This window comes from Oncorhynchus masou, chromosome 14 (genome assembly GCF_036934945.1).
Source record: "Oncorhynchus masou masou isolate Uvic2021 chromosome 14, UVic_Omas_1.1, whole genome shotgun sequence".
Classification (NCBI taxonomy): domain Eukaryota; kingdom Metazoa; phylum Chordata; class Actinopteri; order Salmoniformes; family Salmonidae; genus Oncorhynchus; species Oncorhynchus masou.
In genome coordinates, this window is record NC_088225.1 from 20948358 (window position 1) to 20966465 (window position 18108).

At 44.4% G+C, this 18108-nt stretch overlaps 2 protein-coding genes across 3 annotated transcripts; both read left to right on the top strand.

Annotated features, from left to right (window-relative positions):
- The first annotated feature begins 5386 nt into the window (after positions 1–5386).
- On the top strand, positions 5387–6823 carry LOC135553828 (prostaglandin E2 receptor EP1 subtype-like). The gene is made up of 2 exons (XM_064985763.1): positions 5387–6304; positions 6560–6823. Exons 1-2 carry the CDS (start codon positions 5387–5389, stop codon positions 6821–6823), a joined length of 1182 nt encoding a protein of 393 aa, XP_064841835.1.
- Positions 6824–7940: 1117 nt separating this feature from the next.
- Positions 7941–17622, top strand: slc27a1a (solute carrier family 27 member 1a). 2 transcript variants are annotated; one of them, XM_064986836.1, is made up of 13 exons: positions 7941–8417; positions 8824–8991; positions 9188–9582; positions 10371–10538; positions 13141–13210; positions 13367–13458; positions 13621–13730; positions 13881–14090; positions 14298–14424; positions 14578–14715; positions 14877–15041; positions 15680–15826; positions 15973–17622. In XM_064986836.1, exons 2-13 carry the CDS (start codon positions 8825–8827, stop codon positions 16128–16130), a joined length of 1947 nt encoding a protein of 648 aa, XP_064842908.1. In that variant the 5' UTR covers positions 7941–8417; position 8824; the 3' UTR covers positions 16131–17622. The 2 variants fall into 2 exon arrangements, with proteins under 2 accessions (XP_064842908.1, XP_064842909.1); XM_064986837.1 differs by having other exon boundaries at positions 7941–8991.
- Positions 17623–18108: the final 486 nt, after the last annotated feature.

Genomic DNA, 18108 nt, shown 5'->3' on the forward strand with positions numbered 1-18108 from the left:
GAAGAAGTTACAGGTCTGTGAGAGACAGAAATCTTGCTTGTTTGTAGGTGACCAAATACTTATTTTCCACCTTTGTGACATTGGGTGGTTTAGGTGTCCTGGAGGGCAGGTAGCTTAGTCTCTGGAGAGTCTTGCGGTTGAGGGCGGTGCAGTTTCCGTACCAGGCTGTGATACAGCCAGACAGGATGCTCTTGATTGTGCATCTGTAAAAGTTTGTCAGGGTTTTGGGTGACAAGCCAAATTTCTTCAGCCTCCTGAGGTTGAAGAGGCGCTGTTGCGCCTTCTTCACCACACTGTATGTGTTGTTGTAATGCGTGATGTGTATGCCGAGGAACATAAAACTTTCCACCTTCTCCACTGCTGTCACTTTGATGTGCTCCTTCTGCTGTTTCCTGAAGTCCATGATCATCTTCTTTGTTTTGTTGATGTTGAGTGAGAGGTTGTTTTGCTGACACCACCCTCCGAGTGCCCTCACCTCCTCCATGTAGGCTGTCTCGTCGTTATTGGTAATCAAGCCCACTACTGTTGTGTCATCTGCAAACTTGACTTGGAGGTAGGCATGGCAATGCAGTTGTGGGTGAACATGGAGTACAGGAGGGGGCTGAGAATGCTGAGATGTTATTTCCTACCTTCACCACCTGGGGGCGGCCCATCAGAAAGACCAGGACCCAATTGCACTGGGTGGGGTTGAGACCCAGGGCCTCCAGCTTGATGATGAGCTTGGAGGGTACTACGGTGTTGAATACTGAGCTATAGTCAATGAACAGCATACTTACATAGGCATTTATTTTGTCCAGATGGGATAGGGCAGTGTGCAGTGTGATGACGATTGTGTCCTTCATTGCACCTGTTGGGGTGGTATGCATACTGAAGTGGGTCTAGAGTGGCCGGTAAGGTGGAGGTTATATGATCCTTGACCAGTCTCTCAAAGCACTTCATGATGACAGAAGTGAGCGATATGAGGTGGTAGTCATTTAGTTCAGTTATCTTTGCCTTCTTGGGTACAGGAACAATGGTAGCCATCTTGAAGCATGTCGGGACAACAGACTAGGATAGGGAGCGATTGAATATGTCAGTAAACACACCAGCCAGCTGGTATGTGCGTGCTCTGAGGACGAGGCTAGGGATGCCGTCACACGCACATGGTTTGCAGATGTTAATGTGAGTATAGCGAAATGCTTGTGCTTCCAGTTCTGACAGTGCAGTAATATCTAACAAGTAGTCTAACAAATTCACAATGACTACCTTATACACACAAATGTAAATGGATGAATAAGAGACAGCCTTGCAAGGGTTAACACGTTTAAATGTTTTACTCACATCAACCACGGAGAAGGATGGGGGGGCAGTCCTTGTTAGCGGGCCACGACGGTGGCACTGTATTATCCTAAAAGCAGGCAAAGAAGGTGTTTAGTTTGTCTGGAAGCGTGACGTCGGTGTCCGGCTGGCTTTCTTTTTGTAGTCCGTGATTTCCTGTAGACCCTGCCACAAACGTCTCGTGTCTGAGCCGATGAATTGCTGTCCCTGTACTGGCATTTCACTTGTTTGATCGCGTTGCGGAAGGAATAACTACACTGTTTATATTCAGTCATAGTCCCAGACCTCTTTCCATGGTTCAGTTTTGCGCCAATGCCGCCATCCATCCACAGTTTCTGGTTAGGGTAGGTTTTAATAGTCACTGTGGGTACAACATCTCCAATGCACTTCTTTATAAATGCACTCACCGAGTCAGCGTATAGGTCGATGTTGTTCTCTGAGGCTGACCGGAACGTTTTCCAGTCCGCGTGATCAAAATAATCTTGAAGCGTGGCTACCGATTGGTCGGACCAGCGTTGAATGGTTCTCGTCACTGGTTCATCCTGTTTGAGTTTCTGCCTATAAGACGGTAGGAGCAACATGGCATCGTGGTCAGATTTGCCGAAGGGAGGGCGGGGGAGGGCTTTGAATGCATCGCGGAAGTTAGAGTAACAGTGATCAAGGATTTTGCCCATGCGCATAGCGCAATCAATATGCTGGTAGAATTTAGGTAGACTTGTGTCACGTTCCCCAGTTTATGTGTTGAAGTTTGTGTATTTGCATGTGTTTATTTCAGGAAATGGCTTCCTGAAATCCCTCAAGCAGCTGATTGGTCGACTCCATGGCTAATTGGAGAGCTGACCACGCCCCCTCATCAAGACGCAGCTGTCTCCAATTACCTATTCCTTCTGAAGCTATGTATAAAGCCTGTATAAAGCCAGTGTTCTGTTCAGGAGAGAGATTTGCAGAGAGTCATTACTGGGAGGTCATTGCAGAGAGATAGAACGTGAGGGAGGTCATTGCTGAGAGAGGAGGCTGATGGCTGTGGATAATTTACTATGTTAGTTGTTGGTAGCAGTTGGTATGTTCTGTGAGTTTGTTGCTCAGATAGAGCTTATTTTATGTCCTTTGTTTCTTAGTTTGTTTGAGAAATTATTTGTTTTCCTGTTTCATTTGTTCCCAGGGGGAAGGGGAAGGCACCTAGGGAGTGCTTAGGCAAGAGGCCCGCGGGCACACATATACCCGTAGTATATTCATTGTCTAGGCACAATAGATAAGACCTGGGCGGACCACCCCCTGTATTTTGGTTAGGGCACCATGTGGTGCTAAATTAAGTAAGTATTGGTTAGGCAGGTAAGATAGGAGAGGGTAGGTTAGGTAAGTATTGGTTAGGCAGGTAAGATAGGGTAAGTATTGGTTAGGTAGGTAAGATAGGGGAGGGTAGGTTAGGTAAGTATTGGTTAGGCAGGTAAGATAGGAGAGGGTAGGTTAGGTAAGTATTGGTTAGGCAGGTAAGATAGGAGGGGGGGCTTTGATATTTACTTTTTTGGCTTTGGTTCCGTCCAGCCCCTTTTCCCCATATTACCGTGTAAAAGAATAAAGTCCTTGTAAACGGTACCACATTCTGTCTGTTGTCATCCTTACTCACGCCTACAGTCCATACCTCTTTCACTTCACGGAGAGTTTAGTTGTAACAGGGTGTTGCGTTCCCTCTTCATAGAGGCGTGCGTAACAACTTGTTCTCAAATTTGCTTTGTTACAATCCCCAACTACAATAAATGCAGCCTCAGGATATATGGTTTCCAGTTTGCAGTCCAGTGGAGTTCCTTGATGGCCGTCTTGGTGTCTGACTATAACTGACAAATTCTTTTGGTAGGTAAAATGGCAGGCATTTGATTGTAAGGAATTATAGGTCGGGTGAGCAGAAGGACTTGAGTTCCTGTATGTTATGAATACACCATGAGTCATTAATCATGAAGCATACACCCCCGCCTTTCCTCTTCCCAGAGAGGTGTATTCAGACCCCTCAACTTTCCCACATTTTGTTAAGTTACAGCCTTATCCTAAAATTATATTTTTTCATCAATCTACACACAATACCCCATAATGACATAGTGAAAACAGGTTTTTAGATTTTTTTGGGGCAAAAAACAAAAAAAACAAGTTGCATCCTGTTTCCATTGATCATCTATGAGACGTTTCTACAACTTGATTGAAGTCCACCTGTGGTAAATTCAATTGATTTGACATTATTTGGAAAGGCACAGACCTGTCTATATAAGGTCCCACAGTTGACAGTGCATGTCAGAGCAAAAACCAAGCCACTAGGTTGAAGGAATTGTCCGTAGAGCGCCGAGACAGGATTGTGTCGAGGCACAGATCTGGGAAAGCGTACCAAAAAACACCTGCAGCATTGAAGGTCCCCAAGAAGACAGTGGCCTCCATCATTCTTAAATGGAAAAAGTTTGGAACCAGCAAGACTCTTCCTAGAGCTGGCCATCTAGACAGACTAACTGAGCAATCGGGAGAGAAGGGCTTACGGACAAGTCTCTAGCCAGAGACCGGACTTGAACCTGATCAGACATCTCTGGAGAGACCTGAAAATAACTGTGTAGAGATGTTCCCCATCCAACCTGACAGAGCTTGAGAGCATCTGCAGAAAATAATGAGAGAAACTCCCCAAATACAGGTGTGCCAAGCTTGTAGCGTCATACCCAAAAAGACTTGAGGCTGTAATCGCTGCCAAAGGTGCTTCAACAAAGTACTGAGTAAAGTGTCTGCATTCTTATATAAATATGATATTTCAGTTTTTTATTTATAATAAATTAGCAAAAAAATCTAAACCTGTTCTTGCTTTTGGGGTATTGTGTGTAGATTGAGGGGGGGAATGTAATCAATTTTAGAATAAGGCTGTAACATAACAAATTGTGGAAAAAGTCAAGGGGTCTGAGTACTCTCAGAAGGAACTGTAAGTGTTTGGATATGGTTCCTGAAAGGGCACAGAGGCAAAGAAGCACCAGGCATGTTCCCATTAGTGTCTCATTAGACTTTTCAGTGCAATCAGGGTCTGTTCTAATGCAAAGTTAAAATCCTCAAGAGTCCTACACAGACCACCTGTCACACATAATCACTCAATGTGCCTCCTCAAAGGGAATGCTCGTAATCACACAGGTGCACTTGAGATTTCTAGGAGTTTGGTTAAATTAAATTAGTACTAAGTTGTCTCTCCAAAGGGAAATTCATTTTCTGCATGACTACATTTAATTTTGACAATTCAACAATTTATTTTTAACTGGTCAATGGCCTTATGTCAGTATGACTCTAGGATTCTCAAATTGTCTCAAGTCACGCCAGTACTCATCCCTGTCCTATTACAACTGATTACACAATCTGGTCTCAGCGCATTTAGTATAATTCTGCACGTAAATCCATGACACTCCATTTAGTATGTTTGTTTCGTATGGTATGCATTAATTTGTTGATGTCCATCACCCATTTCGTATGATATGTTACGGATTACAATTCTTATTATGTTACAAATGTGCAAAACATACAACATGTCATGAATTTGCTAAAAGTATGATATGTTATGAATTCTAACGAGGTGGCTAACGTTAGCTAAGTTAGGGGTAGGGTTAAGTTTAGGAGTTAGGTTAAAGGGTTAGGGTTAGCTAAAAGGGCTATGGTTAGGGGCATGGTTAGCTAACATGCTAAGTAGTTGCAAAGTAGCTAAAAAAGTAGTAGTTGAAAAGTTACTAATCAGCTAAAATGCTCAAGTTGTCCGTGATGAGATTCAAACTCGCAACCTTTGGGTTGCTAGACATTTGCGTTATACACACACCCATCCATCCCAACTTAAGCAATCATCTGTTTTATGTACCCATACCAAATGTAACATATGATAGAAATTTGTGTGCCCTGAATTTACATGTACTATGTTACATCTAGTCTATGAGACCAGGCTGGATTACATAGATCTAATACGCAAGTGCTGTTTGCTTACAAACGTTTGAACCAGTCTTCAACTTAATATCTCTCATTCTTTGCAGATGGCATTGAAGCTGAATACTCCTTGCTCCTCTATGACATCATGGCTACCGTCTCTGCCCCCTCCTCTCCCTCTGTCCTCCATCACCTCCCAGAGCTCAACTACTCCTCCTGCCCCTGTCCATCCATCCAGACCCTGAATGCCACCACACTGCCACCCCTCATCAACCCTCCCTCCTTTGGATTGTCCTGTTTCACCATGACACTGGGTGGCCTCTCTAACCTATGCGCCCTGGGCATCCTGGCCAAGTCCTATGTACGCTTCAGACATCGGGCCAAAGCGCCGTTCCTGTTGTTAGTGGGGGCTCTACTGCTAACCGACCTGGCTGGTAATTTGATCCCTGGTGCCTTTGCCCTCCATCTGCACCTGGGTCAGAGTCGGAGGCACAGGATGGCTGCAGGAATGTGTGACACCACCGAGCCTGCCGGGATGTTCTGCCAACTGTTCGGTGCCAGCTTGGTGTTCTTCGGCCTGTGCCCTCTATTACTGGGCAGCGCCATGGCCGTGGAGCGGTGTATGGGCATTACCCAGCCCCTCCTCCACTCTGCCCTGATCACGGTGGCCCACATGCGTCTGGCTGTCCTCCTGCTGTCCTCCCTAGCCCTGCTGCTGGCCGGGCTCCCCCTGGTGGACGTGGGTAGTTACACAACCCAATTCCCTGGTACCTGGTGCTTTCTGACAGTCCACGGGCCGCTCTCCACGGCTGACGCCACCCTGGCCCTCACCTTCTCCGGCCTGGGGCTCACGGCGCTCAGCCTCTCCCTGATTTGTAACACCCTGAGCGGGCTGGCTCTGCTGCAGGCCAGGCTCAGCTCCCAGGGTATCAGGACAAACACTACAGCAGCACCAGGACGATATGGAAGAACCTCCTCCTCTCCGCTACGCTCGCTGGATGTAGAGATGATGGCCCAGTTGACAGTGATCACGATGGTGTCCTGTGTGTGCTGGAGCCCCTTTCTAGTGAGTAGCTAGAGCCTCCACTGACATTTGACCTTGTTTATACTGTAGATGGTTTAACATTGGTTGCCTGCTTATTGTAGACAAGGCATTTGCTTGTTTAAAAACAGACACATAAGTGTTTCTAAAATTAATAGTAGGATACAACATATTCACCTAATTTATTCAGGCCTGTCTCATACATACAGTGTGCCTTTCAATGACCCACAATGGCTTTTATGTCCCTAACATAATGGCTTTTCTGTCCACCATCACCAGATCTCCATCTCTCTGCTGGTGGGTCAGTTCTGCCGCGGCGGGCGAGGCTCCAGCCACACAGTACGTCAGTCAGAGAAGCTGGTTCTGTTGGGCCTCCGCATGGCCACCTGGAACCAGATCCTGGACCCCTGGGTCTACATCCTGCTCAGACGGGCTGTGCTGCGCAGGGTCTTCCATGTCCTCCAGCCAGACTCCAGGTCCACCCTGACACAGAGCAGCTCCTGCACTACAGCCTCACGCAGACAGGGGATTGGACTACACTGACCCATGGATGTGTGTAAAGATATTCCCATTTGTGGATACACTCTCTGTGATGAACTGAGAGAGAACTCAAAAACACAAAGTGAAACAGGTTTGAGATACTTCACATCGATGCATAGGCCTACAGTACAAGAATGTGGACATGTACTCATAGCAGAAGAGCAGTTGGCAGTCATGGGATAGTCAATTCATAAACACATTAGATGTTTCACTTAGTTTGGTGACCTGTAAACACCTACAAGCGTATCAGTCTCTAATTTGTATTACTGTATTTGTGTTGAAATGCTTCTAAATAGTGAAGAAGAGGCGAAGCGACAGGGTTTACTCCGCCCAAAATCTTTCATTGAAAATATGACCACGAAGTGAGGAATTTTTGAATGCTCAATGAGTGTCAAAATATTGCTAATTTGCTACGTGAGGCTTATTTGATCGAATATACGTTTTGTAATGGTTAGGTTGTTACACGTGGTATTTCGGCAACTTTGAAAAAAAGTTATTTATATCAGAGTTGTGCCTGTTGTTCACACGCTTTTTCTGCACTCTCATTGGCTAGAATGGTCCCTCCTGATCTCGCCTCCCGCACCTGCTTTACATCTTTGAGGATATGTATTTCCATTGTTAGAGCGGCCACTTGACTATCTTGTCAATATAATAGATAATCTTTGTTGTAACCCACAATACTGTAATGTTTATATTTACTTTAAATGGCCGCATTGAATTGCTTATTTGTGATTCAAAATAAACAGCTGCTCCTTCAAATTTTCATTTCAACATTTGTAGAACGAATTAGGCTACTGTAGAGGTCAACGCTATTTGACTCATAAGGAAAGTATAGCCTACCCGAGAGCCTCTGTATGACAAAAGTAGAGAATAGATCAGGGCTTTTTGCATCACACACATATATATCGTATCAGTAGGATATCTGTATACAGTACACAGTATTTGTTGAATGTGATTTTATATTCTCAATATGTAGCAACACGTGCAATCATTGGTCAACTGGATGAAGTGAACCGGAAACAGGCGGGTCAAAAGGCAGATTCTCCTTCGTCATCATAACATCGGCCAATGGGATTGAGTCGGTAATTCGATGAGGAGCTAATGGCTGAGTTCACAGAGGAAGGACGATACTATTTGGGCGGTGCGGTTGGTGGTCGTCGCAATGCAATAACATTCAATATGGAGTACATAGTACTGTGGTTCTTATATTTCGGCTACTACAAATAGATAAGTATCCAATAACTGTCTAGTCATTCCATCATTTAGTGAATCTGCTATTTCGGAATTCTTTAGAGCGCGTAGGCTATGTTTTTGATGTTCATAAATTGATGCATTGTTACAGGAGAGACGTTGATCTGATAACAATTTGGTGCGGTGACAGTTAAACTGTTGTAACATTTAGATACGTATTAATGTAGCAATATTTCAAATGATGAATGTTATCCTCGCAACAGCGTGTGGTGGCGATTCTAATTTGTATACAAGCCTGGTAGTGGTTAAAGCGCTATTGAACGTTTTGTAGAATACTCGGTTACTAGGTGAAAGGTTAGGGACATTGCTCTCAAATTGTTCGTCGTCGGGTCGTGTATGATCATAGGTAAGAGACTCGGCCTACGTTCTGTAGGCAACGCTGCATTATATGATAACATTTTTGCACAGTGCACTTTAACTAGCCAGCCTAAAACAACAAATAAATCACGGTTCAAACACCAACTATACAGTATGTAATCCAATAAATCATGCTATAAGGTCGTGACTACCTCGCATTTAATTTTAATTCATTACACATATTTACATTTTCACTGTTGAAATTAGTCAAGTTAGTCATTTTTATGAGAGACTGGTCCAAAAGCACTCTTACCTCTCTGTCCTCCACTGCCACGTGTAGTACACCCTCTTATCCTTACCCCTCTGCCATTACATTTTAACACCATGCTGTAGGCCTGTCTCGCTCACTTATCCCACCCTTATAACCCTTTGAAACTCCTCTCCTCCACTGCTAGGATGCGCAATGCAGCGAGTGCCTCTTTGTCTCTGGGATCGCTGGGTCTGCTGCGTCTCTTCGGGGTCCCCTGGTCCTGGAGCTTAGCAGCAGGCTTCGGGGTCTTTCTGGGCACAGGTGGTTGGAAGTACCTCTACATCGTAGTCCGTACTGCCAAAAGAGACCTAAAGTGGGTGCCTTTAATTTGTTAAGAATATGAGGTGTGCTTACATCAAATTCTACTACCATTAAAAAAACACATTTAGACTGCTGAAGCAGGCACACACATTTTCTTCAGGAAATGTACCTTTTACTAGTTAGTCATCATCACTATAGGTAAAATAGTGACATTCTCTCCCTAATCTCCCTCTCTGTACTTCTTCCAGTGGCCTTTACGTGTTGTTACGAGTCAAGATAGCCTTGTGGCACCACCTACGGCGCAACAGCAATATCCCCTCCATCTTTGCCCAGACGGTGAAGCAGCACCCAAATAAACCCGCCCTCATCTATGATGCCACAGGAGAGACGTGGACCTTCACCCAGCTGGACCTGCTGTCTAACGCTGTGGCCCAATGGGCTCTGGCCCAGGGCTGGGCCCCGGGGGATGTGGTAGCCCTCTTCATGGAGAGCCGGCCCTTGCAGGTGGCCCTCTGGCTGGGCCTGGCCAAGGTGGGGGTGGAGGCAGCACTCATCAACTTCAACCTGCGGAGGGACGCTCTCCTGCACTGTGTTGGAGTGTCTGTGTCCAGAGGGATCGTGTTCGGAGCCGAGCTGGCTGGTGGTAGGTGGGATTCAGAGATGGGGAAATGTGGGGTTTGGGGTCTGTATTCACAAAGCGTCTCAGAGTACGAGTGCTGATCAAGGATCGGGTCACTCCTCTTATTCATTATGATTTAAAAGGCAAAACTGGTCCTAAGTCCATCAATGCAGGTTTCTTGCAAGCATTCCAAAGATAATTTCCAATGTTCTGATGGCCTGTTGGCCAATATTCCATCTCAGAATTCTGTCTGTGTACATCTGGGTGGGTCAGCTGTCTGGCAACAGTCTTACGTCTGTTTATTTCAGACATCTGTCATTATAAAGCGTTCCAACAATTTTTTTCTGATGGTCTGTTGCAATATTCCATCTGTTGATTCTGTCTGGTTGGGTCGACATTCTTTCTGGCAGCAGTGTTCCGTCTGCTTATGTCAGTATTCTGTCTGGCTTTCTGTTTGTCTGGGTCAACAGTGATGTTCTGTCTGCTCATTTGTTTTGTTGCACTTTTATTGTTCACATTCTATGCATAATGCATCAGTACACTATCATTCTTGTAATCGATAACTACCTTTCAATTCTGTATTCACTCTCCCAGTTAAAGTCCCCTTCTGAAATATCCTGTGGCTCACTCTTCTCTCCGTCTTCAATCCGTCTTCTATCCCTCAACTCTTCTATCTCTCTCCCTCTTCTATCCCTCTACTCTCCCCATCCCTCTTCTGTTACTATTCTATCTCTCTCCCTTTCTCTCTGCCTCTCTTTCCTCTATTTCTTGCACTCTATCTCTCTCCCTCCTCTCTTTCTTTGTCTCCTCAGCCATGTTGGAGGTGAGCTCATCCCTGAGCCCGTCGATGGTGCGGTTTTGTACAGGAGAGCTCAGTGTAGACTGTCTGGCCTCCCTGTCTGCCCAGAATCTGGACTATATCCTGGCCTCGGCCCCTACACTGCCCCCTCCTCCCTGCATCCCACCCAAGAGCTTCAATGGTGAGTGTCCTCCTTCGCCTCACATCTTATTCTTCATCCAGTCTTCTATTACAGTCTCCTATAACTCACCTGTGGCTGGACACTTATTTTGAAGCATTTCAGAAAGCAATATTGTGTATAACACCATAATAATACACACTATAATGCTCTTGCTGCCAAGGTAACATATACCTCACAATCTCTGGCCAGTCTCCAACAAGATAAAATGTATCTCGCAATATGTAAAACAGTTTAGCTAGAGTCCACAACTATCTGCTAATACCCATCTCACATTGACAGCTTAGTAGGTCAGAGCTGATGGGTAAAATGAGCCCACAAGAAAAAAAATGGATTTGTATGCATGGAGTGTTTTCCACATGAATATTCCACTATCATCCTCACTTTTTCAAGTGAAATAAAACAGTTCAGTCACTTTTCCTTGTCACTCACTGTCTCGCTCAGACAAAGAGCTGTAATTACCAAGACTAAATTCAAAACTCTTTCCCTAAAATGATTGATCCATCCCAATTTCCTGGTGATTTTGTATTCTACTCAGTCCTGGTTAGTTTTTGGTATGCGTGTCACAGATTCAATCTAGGGCAGATGTGGCTTTGATTGACAGCTCCAGGTGTCAGCTGAGCTTTAAGTAAATAATGTGTTGTTAGTATGAACTTATCTCCAGGGCAAATTAACTTCTCCTCACATACCCTCAGCCAATTCCATGTATTTGATTTATTCCAGTACTAGCGTACCTGATTTAACCTGTCAACTAATCATCAAGCCCTCGATTAGATATATCAGGCCTCCTGAGTGGCTCAGCGGTCTAAGGCACAGCAGTTACTGCAGACCCTGGTTCGTTCCGGGTAGCATTCCACAAGCTTCCCACATTAAGTTGGGTGAATTTTGTCCCATTCCTCCTGACAGAGCTGGTGTAACTGGGTCAGGTTTTGTAGGCCTCCTTGCTCGCACAGGCTTTTTCAGTTCTGCCCACAATTTTTCTATGGGATTGGGGTCAGGGCTTTGTGATGGCCACTCCAATACCTTGACTTTGTTGTCCTGAAGCCATTTTGCCACAACTTTGGAAGTATGCTTGGGGTCATTGTAATTTGGAAGACCCATTTGCAACCAAGCTATAATTTCCTGGCTGGTGTCTTGAGATGTTGCTGCAATATATCCATATAATTTTCCTACCGCATGATGCCATCTATTTTGTGAAGTGCACCAGTCCCTCCTGCAGCAAAGCATCCCCACAACATGATGCTGCCACCGCCGTGCTTCACGGTTGGGATGGTGTTCTTTGGCTTACAAGCCTCCCCCTTTTTCTTCCAAACATAACGATGGTCATTATGGCCAAAAAATATATATTTTTGTTTCATCAGACCAGAGGCTTTTTTTATGGCGGTTTTTGAGCAGTGGCTTCTTACTTGCTGAGCAGCCTTTCAGGTTATGTTGATATAGGACTAGTTTTACTGTGGATATAGATACTTTTGTTCCTGTTTACTCCAGCATCTTCACAAGGTCCTTTGCTGTTGTTCTGGGGTTGATTTGCACTTTTCTCACCAAATTACGTTCATCATTAGGAGACAGAACGCATCTTTTTCCTGAGCGGTATGACGGCTGTGTGGTCCCATGGTGTTTGTACTTGTGTACTATTGTTTGTACAGATGAACGTGTCACCTTCAGGTGTGTGTAAATTGCTCCCAAGGATGAACCAGACTTGTGGAGGTCTAAAAAAATCTGAGATCTTGGCTGATTTATTTTGATTTTCCCATGATGTCAAGTAAAGAGGCACTGAGTTTGAAGGTAGGCCTTGAAATACATCCACAGGTACACCTCCAATTGACTCAAGTGATGTCAATTAGCCCATCAGAAGCTTCTAAAGCCATGACATAATGTCCTGGGATTTTCCAAGCTGTTTAAGGACAGTCAACTTTAGTGTATGTAAACTTCTGACCCACTGAAATTGTGATATAGTGAAATAATCTCTGTAAACAATTGTTGGAAAAATTACTTGTCATGCACAACGTAGATGTCCTATCCGACTCGCCAAAACTATAGTTTGTTAACAAGAAATTTGTGGAGTGGTTGAAAAATGAGTTTTAAAGATGTTTTAAAGATGTAAACTTCCGACTTCAACTGTATGTATGTATTTATGTATTTTTATCAGGTGTACTAGAATGGGAATAGATTAAGTGGAACAGGCTGGGAGTACTCGAGGAGAGGTTTGGGAAACTTTCTCTAGGGTATTGTTTAGTCAGTCTCAGGCGTATCAGTGGGCAGCCCAGTCAGTCAACTGGCCTTCCCGGAGAGTATTATGGAGATGCCGGGGTTTTGCTAAATGGGGTCTCTGTGTTCTCATTTAGGACAGTGTGAGTGGGTGTCTGCATCTTGGTTTGTGTGGGTACCAGTCACCACTTGTCTCTCTGTGGTTGTGAGTGTCAGTCCCACTGTTGTAAATAGAATGTCATGTTATTTAACCTTCCCTTCCTCTCTCCATCCTCCCCTGCTTCACTCTTCCCTCCCTTTTATCCTTCCTCCACCCTCCCATCCCCCCCCCCCCACACTGTCCTTCTCTTCTCCCTCTCCTCTCTCCATCCTCCCCCACAACCACCAACCCCAACAGATCGTCTGTTCTATATATACACCTCAGGCACCACAGGACTCCCGAAAGCTGCTATAGTGGTGCACAGTCGGTGAGTCTCTCAGTCTCAGCATCCTAATATCCAGCAGCGAGACACTTGTCTGGTGTATTTCTGTGTATGGTAATTCCCAATGCTATAGCATAGCTTAGCACCCACTGCATTCATGTATTTGATTATTGAATCCTTTTTGTGTTGTTCTATCTTCAGGTATTACCGTATCGCTGCTTTTGGCTACCATGCTTTCCGCATGCGCCAGGATGACATCATCTACGACTGCCTTCCCCTCTACCACTCTGCAGGTGTGTGTGTCTTCTCTTCATCCATCTCTCCATCTTTTGCTTCTGTCCCATCACCTTCCACTGTCTTTCAGGAGTCATTTGGTTTGGTCTGACAGTGTGGTCCTGATTCTCCTCCTCAACCTGTCACCCTCACTGGCTGTCCAATGTTCCTCTCCTTTACAGGTAATATCATGGGTGTGGGCCAGTGTCTCATCAATGGACTCACTGTGGTGGTGAAGAAGAAATTCTCAGCCAGTCGCTTCTGGGAAGATTGCATCAAGCACAACTGCACTGTAAGTAGAAAAAAGCTTATGTATCCTTTTCTATGAGCATAGGAAGAACATCTGACTCTTGAGTGGTCGATGTGCAGCTACAAGATTTTTGATTGAAACCCGCATTGAATTTAAATCTGATGTCTATGCTGTTCCCCACTCGTCCACTAGGTGGTGCAGTACATAGGGGAGATCTGTCGCTACCTGCTGTCCCAGCCGGTGCGGCCTTCTGAAAAGGGTCACCGGGTTCGCCTGGCGGTGGGGAATGGGCTGCGTCCTAGTGTCTGGGAGGCCTTCACCGAACGCTTTGGTGTGGCCCAGGTAGGGGAGTTCTACGGAGCCACCGAATGCAACTGTAGCATCGCCAACATGGACGGCAAGGTAGGGGTCATGGGTAATGTTGTCAACTGGCTCAAAAAGTATGTAAATAATAGAGAGCAATATATTTTTTTGCTCAAGTATGCAACTTTTATAGAGCCACAATGTGGTGTACCTCAAGGATCTATTCTTGGGCCATTAATATTACTTATTTACATAAGGATCTTCCTGTGGTATCAAATACTTTTTTATGTCTTCTCCACTGACAAGGTGGGAGCTTGTGGGTTCAACAGCCGCATCCTGCCCAATGTGTACCCAATCCGCCTCATGAAAGTGGATGAGGAGACCACGGCGCTGGTGAGGGACAGGCATGGCCTGTGTGTGCCCTGCCTTCCTGGTAAGTAAATGGGCACCAATATTGATAAATATAGGACTTTTACAAATGTTAACCTGGGTAACTGTAAAGCATGTTGTGAAAAATGTATGTAAAAAGGGATTCATAACTAGACTTGGATAGATTGACCTCTCCATGTATGACTCCTCTCTTCAGGGGAGCCAGGGCTGCTGGTGGGAAGGATCAACCAACAGGATCCGCTACGGAGGTTTGATGGCTACGCCAACCAGGATGCCACCAGGAAGAAGATCGCCAACAATGTCTTCAAGAAAAATGACTCGGCATATCTGTCAGGTAAACCCACAGGCTCTTAGTGTGATTTAACAATAATTCTGGATTTAATGTTTACTTCGATTATCATACTTGGAATTAGTGCTATTATATCAGTCCTTATCTTTTCATTATCTTTACCACATTGTAATGTGTCATCAACTTACCTCTCTGCCTCCTCCCAGGGGATGTGTTGGTGATGGATGAGCTGGGCTACATGTACTTCCGGGACCGCAGTGGAGACACGTTCCGCTGGAGAGGAGAGAACGTCTCCACCACCGAGGTGGAGGGAACACTGAGTGGTCTGCTGGGCCAGGCCGATGTGGCTGTGTATGGGGTATCTGTACCAGGTGAGATGAAGTTCACATTATGTGCACCATGTTACATGTATGATAGTGACGAGGTGAAACCAGGAGTTAATCTCCACTTAAAGGCCCAGTGCAGTCAAAATTCTGTTTTGCCTGTGTTTTGTATCATTGTACAGCTGATGAAACCAGTGCTATTTCCTGATAGTTGCTGGTTGAAAATATAATCTACACAGGAACTTCTAATCGGCTGGTTTTGCATGGGTGGAATTTCGGCTTGCCTGGTGACATCACCAGGTGGTCATTCTAGTTCATCGACTAATAAGAGTTCCAAACCTCTCTGCCAGTAACAGCTAGTTTTCAGTTGTCTCCTCTACTCTCAAACCATTCCCAGGCCAAATTCTTGCTTGAGAAAGTTTTTTTGCTAAAAAAAAAAGCTATTTGTTTATTTATTTTTACATTTTAATGTAAAAAAATCACTATTGTACTTAATTGTTACCCAGAAATGATTTGATATTGATGTAAAAACAGCTGAATTGGGCCATTTAAATGTTGATTTGACAGCATTGTTCCTGTTAAATAAATGTTAAAATCGACCAGTCTACAGGGAGGTTGAGTGATTAGGAAGACTTTGCAGCATGGTGTTGTGAAAAGCCTGGTGTGTATGTTTGTCTCCCCGTAAGATGTGGAAGGGAAGGCAGGGATGGCTGCCATCGCAGACCCAACAGGGACATTTGACTGTGATGTGTTCCTGCGAGAGGTCCAACAGGCCCTGCCCCCTTACGCCCGTCCCGTGTTCCTACGCATCTCCCCACAAGTAGACACCACAGGTGAGTGGACTGGACACAAGGCTAATTCTAATGTGAAATATCCATCAATTGTATTTTTATAAGGCCTTGCATAAAGCGTCTAATGCTCATTCCAAGAAATAATCAAATATATTAATGACCAATTGTCTTTGTTTCCCTCCTCCTAGGTACCTTTAAAATCCAGAAGACCCGGTTGCAGAGGGAGGGATACGATCCGCGCTTATCAACCGACCAGATTTACTTTTTGAACTCCAGAGCAGGGCGTTATGAGGCTGTGAATGAGGAGCTACACAGTGCTATAGTGGAGGGTAGAATGGCTCTATGAGATGGACTATTTTAAGCTGGGTTTACACATGTTTATGAGGCTGCTTTGAGCCACAGCTTGTTGTAGCTACGTTAAATCTAATCACATAACTGTTTTCGCGAGACACGGTGGTATGGACAATCCTTACGACCAAGTGAAGAATCTTGTAGTGTGTGACCCCTGTCTGTGCCACATTGTTGAGTATGGCACCACTAAGTTGGCAAGACAACAAAATACGACAGGAAAGATGGTCGTTTAGTGCCGAGAGGCTCAGCCATGTTAGGATCATGAAAGTCATGTAGTGCACACCGGCTTTAGGAAAGTGACTGTCAAGGTGTCAGATACTGGAGACTGTGATATGCTGGAGTGGAAAGTCTTATCATGCCTTTATAATGCATTGTAAGACTTGTCATAAGCATGCATGACCCCATATGTCTTATCAACTCATAATGATCCTGTCTCAACTTGATATGTTCATACATTGTGAAAAATAACATAGTATTATAAAGGCTCATCTGTGCTTAGAACACGTTATGAAGCATTACACCTGCAGGCTTTAAGTAGTGTTATTGCTGAAGTCAACATGTATTAGTGTTGCTCCCTGGATCTAGTCTAGATCAGGGGACTGAAGGGCTACTGATCAATCAATAGGGAAACCTTAGTACTGTTACAAAACCATGTTTTAACACTGTATCAATAACGTCCAAGGACAAGGTTGGATGAGGGCTTTTTCCCCCGTTTGTATTTCTTCATTTGTGTTTCTTAGTTTAGCCAAATGAAAACATTCAAGCCTTCAACATTACAATGCACATAGAGCAGAGCACGTTTTCACATGAAACCAGGATGTCTGTTACAATGACAGCATTTGTCTGTTTGTTACAATGAGAGTGTAAAGGAAATGAGAGCTGGGACTGAATATACCACAGTTGTTGAGATACCAGTCTCTTGAAGATTGTGTTCCAGGCTATTTGCTCCCAACCTTGTAATAGTAGTGTGCCACCATGTAATGAACAAAATGCTGAACTGAACAGTACTTGAGTGTCCATGTTGGATGAGGTGTTGCTACCTGTGTGTTAGTAGTATGATAGAACATACCTCTTATTCCGAACACTAACTGTAGGAGTTTCGATTGCGAGATTACATTTTTTTTTTAATGTAAAACTAGACCTGATTACATAACATGTTTGAAGTAATGGATGATATGCACTGACTGACCACTCAGGTTCACACACATTGATATTATGTGCCTTGTGGGAACCCCTGTGTGTCCTGGAACTATTGGGGTTTTATGCTTAACCTGACTAAGGAACTCCAATACATAAGAAAGAACATTATTTAAACAATATCTTCACAATCTGTCAATTAGTCAGCAATCATGGTTGCCCTATTATTATGTAATAAAGCAATTTCTCAGAGTAATATTGTAGATAGAATTGATTGGGAACATTATTCTAGCTCTCCATTTTCATACATTTGTTTAGGTGTAACTCAAAATAAAGGTTTGTAAAAGACACCAGTGTTATTTTGTGATTCAGAACAGAGTTATAAGGGGTCTGACATTCTAGGACAAACTTGTACCGTTTTAGTGCTGCTAACTAGTTTCAGGTCTACCTATTTTAAGACTTGCTACTTTTCAAGTCAACATGTACACTGACTGTCCAAAACAATAGGAACACACCTAATCTTTCCATGACATAGTTTTCACCTGGTCAGTCTATGATGCCTTATTTCTATCACTTTTATGCCTTGAGACAAATGTGTATGTGCTATTCAGAGAGTGAATGGGCAATATAAATGGGGTATGGTTTTAGGTGCCAGTGGCACCGGTTTGAGTGTGTTTAGAGCTGCAACGCTGCTGTGTTTTTCACGCTCAACAGTTTCCTGTGTGTATCAAGAATGATCCATCACCCAAAGGACATCCAGCCAACCTGACAGAGCTGTGGGAAGCATTGGAGTCAACATGGACCAGCATCCCTGTGGAATGCGTTCGACACCCTGT

Excerpts from the sequence above, each read along its gene's own strand:
- LOC135553828 (XM_064985763.1), top strand. The coding sequence starts at position 5,387 with ATGGCTACCGTCTCTGCCCCCTCCTCTCCCTCTGTCCTCCATCACCTC. Across the intron at positions 6,305-6,559 it reads TGTGCTGGAGCCCCTTTCTA|ATCTCCATCTCTCTGCTGGT; the intron begins GTGAGTAGCTAG and ends CACCATCACCAG.
- slc27a1a (XM_064986837.1), top strand. The coding sequence starts at position 8,825 with ATGCGCAATGCAGCGAGTGCCTCTTTGTCTCTGGGATCGCTGGGTCTG. Across the intron at positions 8,992-9,187 it reads ACTGCCAAAAGAGACCTAAA|TGGCCTTTACGTGTTGTTAC; the intron begins GTGGGTGCCTTT and ends TACTTCTTCCAG. Across the intron at positions 15,827-15,972 it reads CCCACAAGTAGACACCACAG|GTACCTTTAAAATCCAGAAG; the intron begins GTGAGTGGACTG and ends CCCTCCTCCTAG.